A 16,784-nucleotide genomic window follows, 5' to 3' on the forward strand; every position below is an offset into this window, starting at 1 on the left:
ACTAAGAGAATCACTGCTCTATTTTCCAAATTTAGGTACTTCTCCTTCTAAGATCCAGCCAAGCTAAAAGCTAAAGGATTGATTTCACTTTCTTCCTTCTGAAAACTATTAATCTCTTCTCCACAGGCCTCCAAACTGTCAGGAATGTAATCCTGCTCTCCTGGTGGCCTCAATTTTATGCAGAGATGGGCAGGCAACATGTGACATGCAGTTGTGGTTGGTCAGGAAGGTACAGAATCAACAGCCAAACAGCCACTTCTCAAAGGCAGTTGCTACCACTTCCAGACTATGTGCCCTAGGGAAGTCTTAAACAGTCTCATTTTCTCCATCTACATACCCTGGAATCATGATGCTCACATACTAAAGAACTCCTTACAGAGTAAACAGGAGTAGCAAGCAGGAGTCCTGGGTTGGCTCTGAAGTGATCTACAAGTACTAATTACTATTATAATTTCAGGAAGGGGAATTGTGGCATTTTTTTCCCCAATTTCAGTAACTTTTATTTTTAATGCTTAACCTTTCCCCAGCAACAGGCTTTTTTTTTTTTTTTTTAATAGAGGCATGTTTTTATTTATTTGTTTGTTTGTTCGTTCGTTTTGTTTATACATGCATTGGGTCAGAAGCACAGGAGGGTGAGAGAATTCACCAGAGCCAGAGCGGGGAGCAGAGCAGGCAGAAGGACCAAAGTACACTGCTGAGGGGAGCAGCGGGCGGCAGGAGAGGTCTGCGCGCCATGTGGGACCCTCCTCCGGTGGCCGGGGAGCAGCCGGGGATCGAACCGGCGCCGCAGAGGTCGCCGGCAGCTTTGCAACCCAGTGCTCAACCGCTGCGCCACCGGGGAGGCCCAGCAACAGGCTTTTATCTTTGAGACTCGGTATTATGCTCTGGCTCACCTTCATGGATGAAGTCACACTAGGGCTGTTGCTTATTGCCATTTTTAGACTCTTAAAACCTACCAAGCTACATGGCATTAGAACTTCAATTCAAAATCATGAGCTTCTCAATGGCCAAAAATAAAAAAAAAGCAGCCCTAACTAAGCAGTTTTTCACTGGTTGTCTTCGAGCCAAGAATTTACAGTTCTATTTTATTTCTTCTCCTCGAACTCAACATTAGGTTCCATCCCAGAATTTCCCCAACAGGGAGTTACAGATTAGGAAAATTAGTTGCTCAATGAAGAGGGTAAGGAGGAAGTGGGCAGAGGGAGCATTAACGATGTTGACAAAGACCACCTGTGCCAGGCATGTAATTAGTCATCCTGATTATCTTCCCTTCAAAGCTCTTGGCTGTGGCAGGCAGTGATTCTATTTCTGCTGTACTGGTGGCTAAAGAACCCAGTCGGTGGCGTCAAAGGACCCGCAGGCCCTCTCAATTCTGGCACCTTCTGTGTGATCTTGGACAAATCCTTACTTTCTCTAAGTCCCAGTTTCTATATCTGTAAAATGAAGATACCACAGTTTGTCTTGCAGAGCTTAGATGCTAATACATGGTTTCTCGCAGGCTGTCTGACCTACGGCAGGTGTAAACATTTACCAAGGAGACCCACTTTCCCTGGCTTTATTTTTCGGTGTCAGGATCTCCTGTAAGATACTGAAGGCCTGAGGCCCAACCCTAACCCGTGGGTCCTTGGTCCGCTCCCAGCGGAGCCCAGACTCGCCCTTCCAAACCCGCAACTACAGAGGACGCAGCCTCAGGCTCCCCGGAGACCCACCCCAGCGCCCCTCACCGCGTTTGACCTCCCCGCCCTCCCCGCGCGCGGCGGTGGCGTCACTTCCGCCGGAAGAGGCGGGGGCGCTCGAGCACTTGGCGCGAAAGTCGGTTCGCGGCCTTGGCAACTTCCGCGTTCTGTTCGCTCGGGCTGGGGGCGCCGCCGGTGGGCGGGTGTGCGCCGGGGTGGCGCCCGACCCCAGCCGCCGTCCTGAGGGCCGCGCGCCGCCCCGCTCGCCGCCCGAGAACCCCAGGCCTCCGCCGAGGTGAGTGCGGCGCCGAGAGAGGATTCCGCCCCCTCGACACCCCAACTGCGGTCGCGACGCCCCCTGTGGCCTTCGGGGCCCTGGTTTCCTGCCCTGGTAATCGGCCCCGGGTCGGCGGGGAGGACCCTGACGCCCGAGAGGACGGGGCTGCGGCGGACCCAGGGTAGGGCCTTTCCCTGGGAGCTGGGGAGCGAGAACATCCGGGTGTGTAGGGGTCATGACTTTCCTAAATGGCTTCTTTGTTTATCTTTAAAATCCCTTAGACTGAAGGGTGGACAAATCTCGAGGGCCGGGGGTCCCCCCAGAGGCCTGCAGGGACAGCTGCGATTGTGTATCTTTAAGTGGAATTAAATGTCCATTGACTTCAGCGATGTAAGCCCCATAGCCAGGGCCCTCGAGGTGTTCCGTTTTAGGGACGTTAATTTCGTTCTCTGATTTGCAAGGGTTGGTGTCGGTGTTGTCATCTTTTCCCTTGACTTTGCCCTACCCCAGCGTTTCCTAGAAACGTGATGGACGAATTCATGGGCTGGGCAAGGCCAGAAGGGCCGCCCGTGCTGTACTTGTCTGCGCTGAAAAATAGGCACCTCAAAATATTTGACTTCATAGGTAATTGTGTTTGTGTTCTTGCTAATGGTTCCTTTATTTTGACAGCTCAAAAATGTCCACAAATGACAAAGAACCGTTTTATGTGAAGTTTTTAAAGTCTTCCGACAATTCTGAATGTTTTTTTAAAGCTCTTGAGGTAAGAAGAGTTGAAAACATCTTGTTTGATGCTGTGAATTTCTTGATTTCAGGGTGTTTGGTTTAATGGGATTTTTATGCGCTGATCGTAGCTATCTTATTTTCATAATTCTATCCGTGTAGTCTACAATAGTGTAGACGTATCACTGCATACTTTTCAATTGGTGTGAGTGTATCATTATTAAGCATTTGGGGGAGCTTATAATCTATTATAACATTTCTTTTGAAGGTAATAGACCTGCTATTCTTGGAAATTAAGTTGCTGGATTGCTTGGTTTTTAAAAAAATTTTAGGAACCAGAGTAGTCCTTGTATGTTGAAAAAATTTGAGTAGGTCACATACTGGTTACACATAAGTTAATTGTTAAAAGTATGTTTCATTTTGTATAGTGTGATAAGAGAATGTTGCTGTGGTGTAGGCTCTTACTACTTAACAGAACTCAGTAGTGTCAGCATTGCCTGAAAGTTTGTTAGTGCAATACTTTGATGCAATTCAGACTTAGCATTTAGAACATTTTAACAGGATCCTCAGTGTGATTTCTATGTACACTGAAATTTGAGGTGCACTGTTGTAGTTTTTAATTCATCAGTCAGCAAATAATCATTGTGTCCATGAGCTAATTTCTGTTCTAGTACTTGGGGTATGTTATTGATCAGAGCAGTCAGAAATCCCTGCTTACTCAGAACTTATATTCTATTCCAGGTGGAGGGAATTGGCATTAATTAGACACGATGAATGAGTAAACCATGTAATATGTTTCAAAGTGTTGAATATTATGGGAAGAGAAAAGAGGGCCAGGGTAAGGGATTCTGGAGAATGTTTGGGGGAGAAGAAGAAGGGAAGGTTATGGTTTTAAATAAAGTGAGATTAGGATAAACTTTATGAAGATGATGATATTTGAGTACGCTAAAAAGAGGTGAGATACTTAGCTATGTGGATATCTGAGAAAGGGTTTCAAGCAGAGTGGACAACCATCCACAGGCCTCTGGAAAAATGGAAAAATGCTTGGAGCATCTGTCCAAATTAGTGTGGCAAGGAGAGGGAATGAATATTAACAGATGCTTGAGAAAGTAAGAGTAAAGCGGTCTTGTAGGGCCTTGTGAGCCATTGTAAGAACTTCAGCTTTTTCTTTCAGTGAGATGGAGACCCACCAAAGGGCTTTAATCAGAAATGTAATATAATCAGACTTAATTGTTTAAAAGGATCACTAAGTATTTAATGTAACGACTTCAAAATTTGCCCAGAAAATACGTGCATGCACACTGAGTGGGTATGGTAGCTTACAAGATAGATTTTTTTTTTTTAAGATTTATTTATTTATGCACACAAGAGCGGGGGTGTAGTCCAGAGGTATGGGGAGTGAGAGGATTCACCAGAGACAGAGTGGGGAGCAGAATAGGTGGATCCACTGAAAGACACTGCTGAGGGGAGCAGCAGGTGAGACAGGAGAGGTCTGCTGCGCCATGTGGGTCACCTCCCTGCCTGGTGATCCACTTGCAGACAGCTTCATGGTGCTGAGACTTTAACCCCTTACACCACCAGGGAGGACCCCAAGATAGATCTTGAAACTGTAATTTTTATAAGGGAGAAAGACAAAAATTGTGTGTGTGTAACATGTCAATGTTTTTCTTTATAAAATAAAGTGGAGAGGTAGGGAAATGGTATTTTAGATGTATAATCAAGATAGGCATCTCTGGTGTGGTGATATGAGCACATATGATTGAAGTGAAGGATTGTCAGGTGAAGACTAGGGAGATAAGTATTCCAGGCAGTGGGAACAAGAACAAAGCCTCTAAATGGACTCATGCTTAGCTTGTTGCAAGCTTAATAAGAAATCAGGAATGGGGCCTCCCCGGTGGCGCAGCGGTTGAGCGCTGGGTTGCGAAGCTGCCCGCAGCCTCTGCGGCGCCAGTTCGATCCCCGGCTGCTCCCGGCCACCAGAGGAGGGTCCCACATGGCCCTTCTGCCTGCTCTGCTCCCCGCTCTGGCTCTGGTGATTTCTCTCACCCTCCCGCGCTTCTGACTGTACCCAGTGCATGTATAAACAAAACAAACAAACAAATAAATAAATAAATAAAACATGCCTCTATATAAAAACAAAAAAAATTAAAAAAAAAAAGGAAATCAGGAATGGCTATAATAGAGTAAATAGTGGTGAGACGAGGCAGCAGGCAAGCTCTGGTCTTATAGAACATTGTTAAGAAATGTGGAGGGGCCTCCCTGGTGGCACAAGGGGTTAAGCATCCGCAGTATGAAGCAACCTGCAGCTGCTACAGCTCTAGTTCAAGCCCTGGTCAGGGAGGTGACCCACACAGCAAAGCAGACCTCTCCTGTCTTGCCCACTGCTCCCCCTCAGCAGTGTATTTAGTTGATCTGCCTGTTCTGTTCCCCACTCTGTGTCTGGTGAAGACTCTCAACCCTCCCCCCGCACCTCTAGCCAACATGCAGCTCTTGTATGAAAAATTTTTTAAAAATGTGGATTTTGAGTGTGGCAGGAAGCCATTGGAGGGTTTGAGCAGAGTGCTGTGACCAGATTCCCTTTGTTAAAAAGGTCACTAGCTGCTATGTGGAGAATAAATTTAGGACAAGAAAGGAAGGAGAGTTGGGGCCATTTTAGAAGCAACTGCAAAGGTGAGAGATGATGGTAGTTTTCAGTAGGGGAAAGACTGGATTTGACATGGATTTTGAAGATTGAAGTTTATGGACTTGAATACATGTGACTAATTTCAGTGCATTCATTTTTTTTCTTTCAGTCAATAAAAGAGTTCCAATCAGAAGAATATCTTCAGATTATTTCAGAAGACGAGGCATTGAAGATAAAGGAAAATGATAGATCACTTTATATCTGTGACCCTTTTAGTGGCATTGTCTTTGATCACCTCAAAAAGGTTTGCTAACTTAAAGTATGTTCCTTCAACAGTCTGGTTTCTGTTTTTGTTTTTTGTTTCAGTGGGCATAACTTCTTTGCCGATGATACAAATTACTAATACCAAGGAATTCTTCAATTTGGGAGATCAGAATGTTTTTAAAGGCTAATTATGTTACAGTAGGCATTTGATATATGTAATTTTTATATTTCAGGGACTGAACTTCAGTTAGTGTAAATGAACCTTTATAGTAATGATGCATTTTAGTGAAATTTTACTGTTCTTAAACCCAGTTTGATTGCATGTTATTTCAGGGAGGTAGACCGCAACATATAGTGCTGTGTTATTTACTGTCTTATGTGCTGTTGCACACAGAATTTTAGTGCCTCTACTTTGTATATGATCTGAAAATTATATGCTAAGAGGAAGTTTTTGGGTGATGAGTATTGCTAATATACCAATGAGCTATCTTATTTTTTTTTGTTGTTGATTCTAGAGTCTACTGACTCATTACTTTTTTGGTGTCTGGACAAGAGAGAAGCATTGAAATAAAAGTAAACTGGCTGTAATTCCATCCAGATTACAAAGAAGTGATTCTTGTTTGAAGGAGAAGAAAACATAGAAGAGTAGGTAGATGCAGTATCTGTATAATTTATGGAAGGTCTGTTGCCCACCTTTGCCAAAAGCATTGTTGGTCTTACCCTCCTTTTGGAAATAACACTACTTGTCAGACAGAGACAAAAAGAGACAAAAGCATCATAAATTTACCTTTCTTATGGCTGACCCAAAAGATAGTAATCATTTGCCCTCAGATATTTAAATCAGTCATGCTGTGGTGACTTTGGCATAGCATGTGGTGACTATAGGCCTTTTAGTCAGGCTTGAATATGCCGATGTTTGAGTAATGTTGCTAGCTTTGTTAATTATCAGTGAAAATAAAGTCTTTTTTTTTTTTTTTTTTTTTTTTTTTGAGTAGCCTGCAATATCTTAGACATATTTGTGGGTCTTCCTGGGAAAGACAGAGTATTTAAAATACAAATGTGTAGGTATTGCTATGATTAGATTTTTGGTGACATAGTAGGTATATTAGAGTGGGGTGTATAGATTGTTACATTTTCAAACTGCTTTATTGACTGGGTGCTTTATTTGAAAAGTGTGTGTTTATTTTTTTCTAATTGTTAGAGCATGAAATTGTTACTCATACTCCCTTATTAAGAAGCATTTGTTTCAGAGATTAAAATTTTGAGGGCAATTTTAATTGAGTTTGGCTCTTAGAGCTTCTTTCTTTTTTTTTTTTTTAAAGATTTATTTATGCATACAATAACTGAGGTATAGGCCAGAGGTGAGGGGGTTGGGTAAGAGGGTTCACCAGAGACAGAGTGGGGAGCAGAAGAGACAGACTGACTGAAACACACTGCTGACTGAAGCAGCAGGCGAGATGGAGAGGTCTGCTGCGCCATGTGGGTGGCTCCCTGGCTGGCCAGGGATCGAATTCATGCTGCAGTGGCTGTGGATAGCTTCACAGTGCTGTGCTTAACCCCTTGCACCACCAGGGAGGCCCCTCTTAGAGCTTATTTCTATTGATAGCCTACATTGTTTGATATGCTTTTGGTTTGTGGGTGGGTGAGTGTACATATGTGTGTGAATTTAATATGTAATGTGTGAGAAATTATCAATATATAATGGTCTTTATTTTTTCTCATAACAAATTGTTGATTTTTTTACAGTGGTCAACTTCTATAAAGAATTGGTCATCATTACAAAATTAAATGTTTTAAGATTGGAGGTCTTTTCCTATTAACTCAGTAACCTTTTTCTTTCTTTGTAGCTTGGTTGCAGAATTGTTGGTCCTCAGGTAGTAATATTTTGTATGCACCACCAGCGATGTGTCCCAAGAGCTGAACATCCAGTCTATAACATGGTTATGTCTGATGTAATAATATCTTGTACAAGCCTGGATAAAGATAAAAGGGTAGGTGTTGAGAGGAATATCATAATCAATATATCTGTTTCCATAGTTAATTTTTCACTATGTAGGAGATGCCTTGAAAGATCTTCCACTTAGTGTTCATGACTTATTTCAAAGTCAGAATACAACAGTGTATTGCCTTTTTTTATTTTTTAATAAATACAGTGAAATTTGTTGTATTGAAAACCAGCTAATTGAAGATTTTTGTTTAGATTTAAAAGCAAACTCACTTTTTCTTTATATTGTCAGTGAATGTTTTTAAATTACTTATATTTTTCCACCATATATATATATATATATATATAATTCATATACTTTCAAAACATGTACAGTAAATTAAAGTATATTGTATATTTATAAATGCAGCATTGTTTAGTGAATTCATGGACTCGAAAGAGGTAAATATAGGAAAATGTATCGAGGCAATTTTTTTAATTTGTAATTCATATATATCTTATTTCCATAAGATAATTTGATTTAACTTTGTAGTGATAAGATGCACTGTGCATTCACACTAACATCAAAAGATATTTATAGGATTTTGTATTAAAAATGGAGGAGATATTTGCTTCAGTACTAATACTGTGTTTTCTTTTGGGGCTATAGGAAGAAGTTCATAAATATGTACAAATGATGGGTGGACGTGTTTACAGAGACCTTAATATATCAGTAACTCACCTTATTGCAGGAGAAGTTGGTAGCAAAAAATACTTAGTTGCTGCAAACCTAAAGAAACCTATTTTGCTTCCTTCTTGGATAAAAACACTTTGGGAGAAGTCACAAGAAAAGTAAGAAAAACATTTAAGTTTTCCAGATTTTAAAAAATATATCCATCCAATCATTTTGATATCTGAGTGTTCATAGGGTAGGTTTTATACTATTCTTTTTATATTTGCTACTGAGGAACAGAAATGGGGTCCTTAAGCTTCTTTAGGAGCAGAACCTGCAAACTTATTACTAAGGTATAAGGTGATAGGCAGAATTGGCTGTGGGTTTAGCATTAGTTACAAGAAATGCTTTGATAATTGTTTTCAAAATAGTTGAGAAAATCTGGGGCCTCCCTGGTGGTGCAAGAGGTTAAGCACCGCACTATGAACAATCCGCAGCCTCTGCAGCACAAGTTCAATCCCTGGCTAGCCAGGAAGCAACCCACATGGCGAAGCAGACCTCTCCTGACTAGCCCGCTGCCACCCTCAGCAGTGTATTTCATTCAGTCTGCCTGTTCTGCTCCCCACTCTGTCTCTGGTGAATCCTCTTACCCCTCCTCCCCCCACATCTCTGGCCTGTACCCCAGCTCTTGAATGCATAAATAAATCTTTTTTAAAAAAAAAAAAAAAGTTGAGTGCCCTCCCCGGTGGCGCTGCGGTTGAGCGCTGGGTTGCAAAGCTGCCCACAGCCTCTACAGCACCGGTTCGATCCCCGGCCACCAGGAGAGGGTCCCACATGGCGCCCAGACCTCTCCTGCCGCTCGCTGCTCCCCTCAGCAGTGCACTTCATCAGTCTGCCTGTTCTGCTCTCCGCTCTGGCTCTGGCGAATTCTCTCACCCTCCCGCGCTTCTGACTGTACCCCAGTGCTTGTATAAATAAATAATAAATCTTTATAAATAAATAAATAAATAATTTTTGAAAGATGAGAAAATCATTGTAGCAACTGTAGCTCATGTATTACATTATTCTTCAATACTGTGTCCATTCGTTAAGAGAGTAAATTAGCCATATTAGTGGTCATACATATTACCCTCCCAAAGGAATATTAGCCATTCACTAAGATCCATTCACTAAGATGATTTTTCAGAATGTTAAAATTGAGTCCACTTTCAATACCTTGCCTTAAGTAAGGCAATAGATACACATAATGCAACAGGAAAGATAGCATCCCTGCTGTCGTGGAATTTAGAACCCATTTCAAGAAAAGAGGTACTATTTCAAGAAAAGTACCACTGTTTGAATTTAATAGTCATTTTTCTGGTCTTTTCAACATCTTCTAGCACATCCTAACTTTATCTCCATATTGACACCCTCACTCCCAGCCTAACTTACTTCATCAGTATCTGCCTGGCATGCCAGCAATAATGAAATTTTTGTTGGTATTCGCCCCCAAATCACTGCTCATTACTCAGGTAGTATATTGGAAGAATAAAAAGGCTGTTTTTCTAATAGGTGTCCAAAGCCCCTTTGAATTTTTTAAAATCCAGACTTACAGCTTTGAAAAATATACCACTTTGATGAGCTTAAATATGGTTACTAAAATAAATATTTTCCCATAAGTTTTATTTGGAAAAATGCCTCTATCCAAAACACTTTTTACTAGAGGCAATGATACTGAGCTAGATGAGCAATTAGTTAAATTTAGACTATATTTGTTTCCCTTCAAAATGATTAAAATCATAAGAAGTGAGGAAAACATGAGTGGTATTTCTTTTTTGTCATTGTTCTTTTGGGAAATTTTTAATGACCTGGTATGTTTAATGTATTAATTGTCTTTCTTATTTTTTCCCCCCACAGAAAAATAGCTAGATACACTGATATAAACATGGAAGACTTCAAGTGTCCTATTTTTCTTGGTTGCATAATCTGTGTGACTGGCTTATGTAGCGTAGACAGGAAGGCAGTTCAGCAGCTTGCACTTAAGCATGGAGGTCAATACATGGGACAATTGAAAATGAATGAATGTACACACCTCATTGTGCAAGAACCAAAAGGTAAAGCTGTCTTTAACAAATGGAAAAATGCAAAGTTTTCTTTAGTATTTAACATTTTAAGATCTTCACAGATAGTGTTTCCCTCTGATGTGGCATAAATCTAGCATTCCCCACAACCCCTCCTAAAATCTTGCAAAGATAGAAAAGGTATATAACTCATAGTATTTATCCTGGTCATTACTTAAGAGACAAGAATTTTGGATGAATAACAAGAATAGATGTAGCTAAGTTACATGTCTTTCTAATGACAAATTTAGAAGATGTGGTTTAGTTTTTAATTGAATAAGTTTCACTAGATGAACTAAGTTTTAACTTGAAAGCTGTATCTTACAAAACATGAGTTTGGGGCCTCCCTGATAGTTCAAGGGGGTAAGACGCAACCTATGAAGCTATCTGCAGCCATTGCAGCTTGAGTTTGATCCCTGGCCAGGGAGCTACTCACATGGCGCAACAGACCTCTCCTGACTCTCCCGCTGCTGCCCTCAGCAGTGTATTTCAGTCAGTCTGCCTGTTCTGTTCCCCACTCTTGTCTCTGGTGAATCCTATCACCCTCACACCTCTGGCCTGTACCCCAGTTCTTGTATGTATGAATAAATAAATCTTTTAAACAAAACAAAACATGAGTTTGTTAAAGATACATTACAAATAAGAATTCCTTAAAATTGCTATTAATTTTGGAGATCTGTAACCTTTCTGGAGAATATTATTTTACCAATACCCTAGTATATATACTAGCTAATGAGAGGAGGATTTTATTTTCATTTTCATTATCTTTTGTCTATACTGTTAAGCTACCTAGGTAAGTAATAAAATTAGGAAAATAAATTAAGATTAATTAATTAATGATTATCCTTAATCAGAACTTTAGGTATGGCCAGTTAACATTACTGTTGTCAATTGGTTTGATAACCGCTATTGATTTTCCAAATCTAAAAGTGGTTCCTCTCTCGGTCACAAAATTGGGGGGGGGGGGTGGAGAGGAACTTTCATGTTATTATTTACTACATATTCATCTGTTTCTTTTGATACTATTTTAAAGTAGATTATATTAAGGATTTTTTTAAGATAATGAAAAGTATTTTAAGTGTATTTGCCTATTTGCCTATCTTTCTTGTACTTTAGAATCCTCTTGCTATAGTAGTATATTCAAAACTAGTGGTTCTTATGTTGCAAACATTTACATTGTTCAGTCATTTTATAGTCTTACTGAAACCACATAATTCTGAAATGTATCCCCATTTTACAGACTAGGAACTAGTTTAAAGAGTGATGGAGTGATGGAGGCTGTGCTCAAACCACTTTAACATTTCAGTTACCCCTCCTCCCTTGTCTCTGGAATTTTATAAAAGATCAGTACTAATATAATGTGTATTTATGCAATATATAGGAAATATAAATGATTGATAATGTACAATAACTGCTTTTTGACATACCATGTAGCATACTACTTAAAAGAGTAATTGTTGATAACTGATTTTGTTTCAGGTATTTATTTTTAACCTGTCATAATTTGAATGTATCTGCAAAAATAGAATTTAATGGTTTGCATTTCTCTGTTAACGTGATAGGTCAAAAATATGAATGTGCCAAGAGATGGAATGTACACTGTGTGACCACACAATGGTTTTTTGACAGTGTTGAAAAAGGTTTTTGTCAGGATGAATCTATGTACAAGACAGAGTCTAAACCAGAAACAAAGACTATACCTGAGACTTCAACTCCTACTGGACAGATCAATGCAATTGCTAGTAAGTCTCATTGGAATTACAGTAAGAAGTTATTTTTAAGAGAATCATTTTATTATGCTAAGAATTGATTTGTTACAGGCTCGCCAAGGTACAGAATTATTATTTTCTTGCTCTGTATTAAGGCATAATTATATAATGAAATTAGCCAAACTATATAAAAATTTTGTTCAGAACTGCTCCTGACATTTCTCTTTATAACTGATGCATACTTTCATACCCCTGATACAGTGCAAAATATGATTAAAGAAATTCAGAATAGTAAAAAAGGTTTAAAGGAATTTTTTATATCTTGACTGATGTGCAAATATTAGTACATGTTCATACTAGTTTGCTAAAATTGTTACGTATCTATTATATATCTGTATTCATATAAAATTTAAAAGTTTCTGTTTTGTAGGCTCCATGTTGGCAATTTTGCAAATGTAAATTTTTTTTCAAATGTAAGCTGCCAACTTTAGGTTTTATTTGGGCGCAAACCACTATTAAGAAAATGTATTAAATGTATTTTTATTTGAGTAAGACATGAACCTTAGTTTCATTTTCCCTTTTCATACTTCACTATCAAGATGTTATTAAAAACATTTGAATCTTACATTTGAATGTTATTAAAAACATTGGAAATTCTTCATAGTCCTTTGTTTATAAAAAAGCTGTAGGAAAATAGGTAATCAGTTATTTTATCTCCATAAACTTAGACATTTTTGTTTACTATGTAGGTCGTACTCTTTCAGATGTCAGCCATATTTCCAACATCAATACAAGCTGCATAAATGAGTCAATATGTACTTCAGTTCTTAATAGCAAAGTAGAGCCTACACTTGAAAATTTGGAAAATCTGGATGTCAGTGCATTTCAAGCACCTGAAGATTTATTAGATGGTTGTCGGGTATGTCTTTATTATGTAATAAGTGATAATATGTGTCAGTACTTCCTAGCATAACTTTGAAAACCCTTCAGACTTCAGCTTCCTTGTTATAACCCTTGTTATATAACCCTTCATGCTAGCTAAGCAGATACATTCATTAGGTCATGTCCATCCTTTAGATGTCAGGGTGTATCTGCCTGGGATTTACTTTCATCTTGTCATCTTTCAAAGTTCATATAAGCTTTTCACTCTATTCTGAACCTTTCCAACTACATTAATCTTTCCATGGTTGGAGGGTACTTTCTGAACTACTAAATGAATTTTTATTAATGACTACTTTAAAATGTTCATAATATACTAGACACTGTGCTAATCATTTCATATATATACATTTTTTTTAAAGATTTATTTATACAAGCACTGGGTACAGTGAGAAGTGCGGGAGGGTGAGAGAATTCACCAGAGCGGGGAACAGAGCAGGCAGAAGGACCGAAGTACACTGCTGAGAGGAGCAGCGGGCGGCAGGAGAGGTCTGCGTGCCATGTGGGACCCTCCTCCGGTGGCCGGGGAGCAGCCGGGGATCGAACCGGCGCTGCAGAGGCTGCAGGCAGCTTCGCAACCCAGAGCTCAACTGCTGCGCCACCGGGGAGGCCCCATTTCATATATATTATTACTGTGTTGTATAAAACTTTCAAATTCCCACAAATAAGTCTAAGATGATTGTTACCCTGAAACTGAAATATGAAGGATTAAAATTCTTTTCAGTAACCGATATTAAGTAGCCAGTAATCTACTCCAAAGCCTGTAATCCTAAACTTTAGGCATATTGCTTTGCCTCATATCTCCATTTATTTTTTGTATATAACTAAATTATAAGTGCTTTATAGAAACATCACATGCAGTACGTCTCCCAGAGTTACTTAATATATTCCTATTTGTAGAATGTGAAGACTATGAATTAATTCTCAAAGACTAGCAAAGATTTAACCCTGTTTTGTTAGGAAAGGAAATTCGGGGTCTCCCTGGTGGCACAGGTTAAAGACAGCACTATCAAGCTATCACTAGCCACTGAAGCACAAGTTCGATCCCTGGCTGGCCAGGGAGCGACCCACATGGTGCAGCAGACCTCTCCTGCCTCGCCCGCTGCTCTCCTCAGCAGTTTATTTCAGTAGATCTGCTTGTTCCGCTCCCCACTCTCTCTGGTGAATCCTTTTACCCCCCCATACCCCTGGCTGACGCCCCAGTTCTTGTGTGCATGATTCAATCCTTAAAAAAAAAAAAAAAGGAAATTGGTCACATCACCTTATCTTTCTGTACTTAAAATAGTTACCAGTTTATGGGCAGAACAGAAAACAGCTTGTATAATTAGACTATACTAATTCTGGTTGTGAATTATTTTTTACTTATGGGAAGTACGTGATTCCTAATTTTTGTCAAAATATATTCCAGTAATAGAGGTTATTTAGTTTGGGATATAAATACAGCTAGAAATACATGTGCATTCCTAAGAAAATTTTAAACGACACATATATATATATTTATGCATACAAGAACTGGGTATAGGCCAGGGGTGTGGGAGTAAGAAGATTCACCAGCGACAGAGTGGAGAGCAGAATAGGCAGATCTTCTGAAATACACTACTGAGGGAAATAGCAGGCGAGACAGGAGAAGTCTGCGTCGTGTGCATAGCTCCCTGGGTGAGGATCAAACTTATGCTACAGTGGCTTGATAATACTGAGACTTTAACTCCTGTACCACCAAGGGAGGCCCTACATACTAATATTTAAAAATACATTATTGCATATGTTATCCTTAAAGCATATGCTTAGGTCTTAGATTTAAATTTTCTTGTTTAAATCAATTGTGCAAAGATACCTCAATTTAGAGGGAGGAAATTGGTTTAAAGTGCCTAAGTAACTTGCCATAGTCACATGGTGGATCATTGTCAGCTAAAACAACATTTGCATAGTTTTTCTGAAGTCAGACATTTAACTCCAGTTTATTTCTGTAATTACTTAAAAATTTATAAGTAGTAAGAACTTTACAATTTAAGAAGCAACCTGTATTTTAGAAGTTGCTGTGATACTAAATTCTGGCTTCTGTTTCATCCAAAGCCCAAAAGTACTTACCAAATGCCTGCTGTGAAGGATAAAGCTGCTATGGAATTTTGCTATGAAGTGCAAAATTTCAAAGTATACTCACTTCTTAATATATCTTAAAATATATATATATAAACATATACAGTGGATTTAGATGCTTTTAGTGACTGTTTCTGTTGAGATACCATCTTAAATACATTGAAGTATTTTCTTTCTTTACAGATATATCTTTGTGGTTTTAGTGGCAGAAAACTGGATAAACTGAGAAGACTTATTAATAGTGGAGGTGGAGTTCGTTTTAACCAGCTCAATGAAGATGTAACTCATGTTATTGTGGGAGATTACGATGATGAATTGAAGCAGTTTTGGGATAAATCAGCCTACAGGTTTTACCACTTTTTAATTCAAAAATTTTTTACTATATAATGATTTTTCTTAAAATTCCATGTGTATGTAATTATGGAAACTGCATTGCAGGTGGGATATGACGTGTTTATACTTTAAATTAATATATATCTATGTGCTATTTTTGTAGGCCTCATGTTGTGGGAGCAAAATGGTTGCTAGAGTGTTTTAGTAAAGGTTATATGCTTCCTGAAGAGCCATATATCCATGCTAACTACCTGCCAGTGGAAGTTCCAATTTCAGATCAACCTGAAAGTAAAACAGCCCTCTTGAAAAAGAACAGCAGCTTCTCTAAGAAAGACTTTGTTCCCAATGAAAAGCCTGAGCAAGCTGATGAAGATTTACTCTCTCAGTATGTCAATAATAACTCAACAACAGGTAAGAAAAAGAAGATTAGTATTCACAGTCATTAAGAAGTAACTTAGTAGTAGAATACACATATATGTGTGATTTCTTCTGGGTTTTCTAGATTATAAGTTAAATTAACCTTTTTCTTTAAGTGTTAACATTTATTTGCTGAACAGGGTAAGGCCAAATTGTTCTGAACCCTCTGACCCCACTTCTCTTCAGCCCACCAGTTTCATTGCCATCTGTTTTGTATAGAGGCATCACTTGGTCTGTATGTGAGTTTGTAACTGTAAGAGCTTTTATTTTAACCTGTAACAAATGCCTCTTTCTTGGTTTTTGTGATCTTTGATACATACAGTGCTACACTGTGGATTGCCATCTTGGGATGTAGTCTTCTTGGTATGGTTCAGGAAATTGCCAGTGAAGAATTGTGAGCACTATTTCTCTTTAACAAAAAACTTATGTAGTATTTAATACATTCAAAAACACAAAAAGAATATACCACTTTGCCAAAAGCCTCTTGTGGACCACTCCCCATTTTCTTTATGGTTTACATATATATATGTAAACTATATAGAGACTATTTCTATATATAAACTGTATGTATTATATAGTTTACATATATACATGTAAACTATAAATACTATTTTAATTCGTCTCTACTGGCTCACCTGAGTACCTCTGCAAGTATCTCCCCTCAGTTAAGAGTGTGATTCCTCTTTAAAAAAGGGTATAAATACACACATTTTATTGGCCTCATAGTATCATGATTATTATATGAATGTAAAACACTTAGGCACAGTATCTATATAAACAAAGGATCCCTGAATAATGTCCAGACTTGTCAGTATCTAGACTTGTCAGCATCCTATAAAGCAGTACTCAGCATACTTTTTTTAAAAAGGATTTATTTATGCATACAAGAACTGGGGTGTAGGCCAGAGGTGTGGGGAGTGAGAGGATTCACCAGAGACAAAGTAGGGAGCAGAACAGGCTGATATACTGAAATACACTGCTGAGGGGAGCAGCGGCGAGGCAGGAGAGGTCTGCTGCGCCATGTGGGTCAGCT

General features: G+C 39.0%; 1 protein-coding gene across 2 annotated transcripts in view; it reads left to right on the top strand.

Moving 5' to 3' along the window:
- Positions 1 to 2,629: 2,629 nt before the first annotated feature.
- Positions 2,630 to 16,784, top strand: part of TOPBP1 (DNA topoisomerase II binding protein 1) — a gene marked incomplete at both ends in the record, with an annotated part of 43,658 nt that continues 29,503 nt past the window's right edge. Inside the window, 9 exons of one of the 2 annotated variants that reach the window (XM_084231031.1) lie at positions 2,630 to 2,713; positions 5,466 to 5,600; positions 7,408 to 7,551; positions 8,155 to 8,336; positions 10,054 to 10,250; positions 11,819 to 11,998; positions 12,715 to 12,884; positions 15,185 to 15,348; positions 15,498 to 15,745. In XM_084231031.1, the coding sequence (XP_084087157.1) occupies positions 2,630 to 2,713; positions 5,466 to 5,600; positions 7,408 to 7,551; positions 8,155 to 8,336; positions 10,054 to 10,250; positions 11,819 to 11,998; positions 12,715 to 12,884; positions 15,185 to 15,348; positions 15,498 to 15,745 (1,504 nt within the window). The remainder of the gene's footprint in view (positions 2,714 to 5,465; positions 5,601 to 7,407; positions 7,552 to 8,154; positions 8,337 to 10,053; positions 10,251 to 11,818; positions 11,999 to 12,714; positions 12,885 to 15,184; positions 15,349 to 15,497; positions 15,746 to 16,784) is intronic. The other variant, XM_084231032.1, reaches the window with a different exon arrangement.

Source organism: Talpa europaea (assembly GCF_964194135.1).
Source record: "Talpa europaea genome assembly, chromosome: 4".
In the NCBI taxonomy this organism is placed as follows: Eukaryota; Metazoa; Chordata; class Mammalia; order Eulipotyphla; family Talpidae; genus Talpa; species Talpa europaea.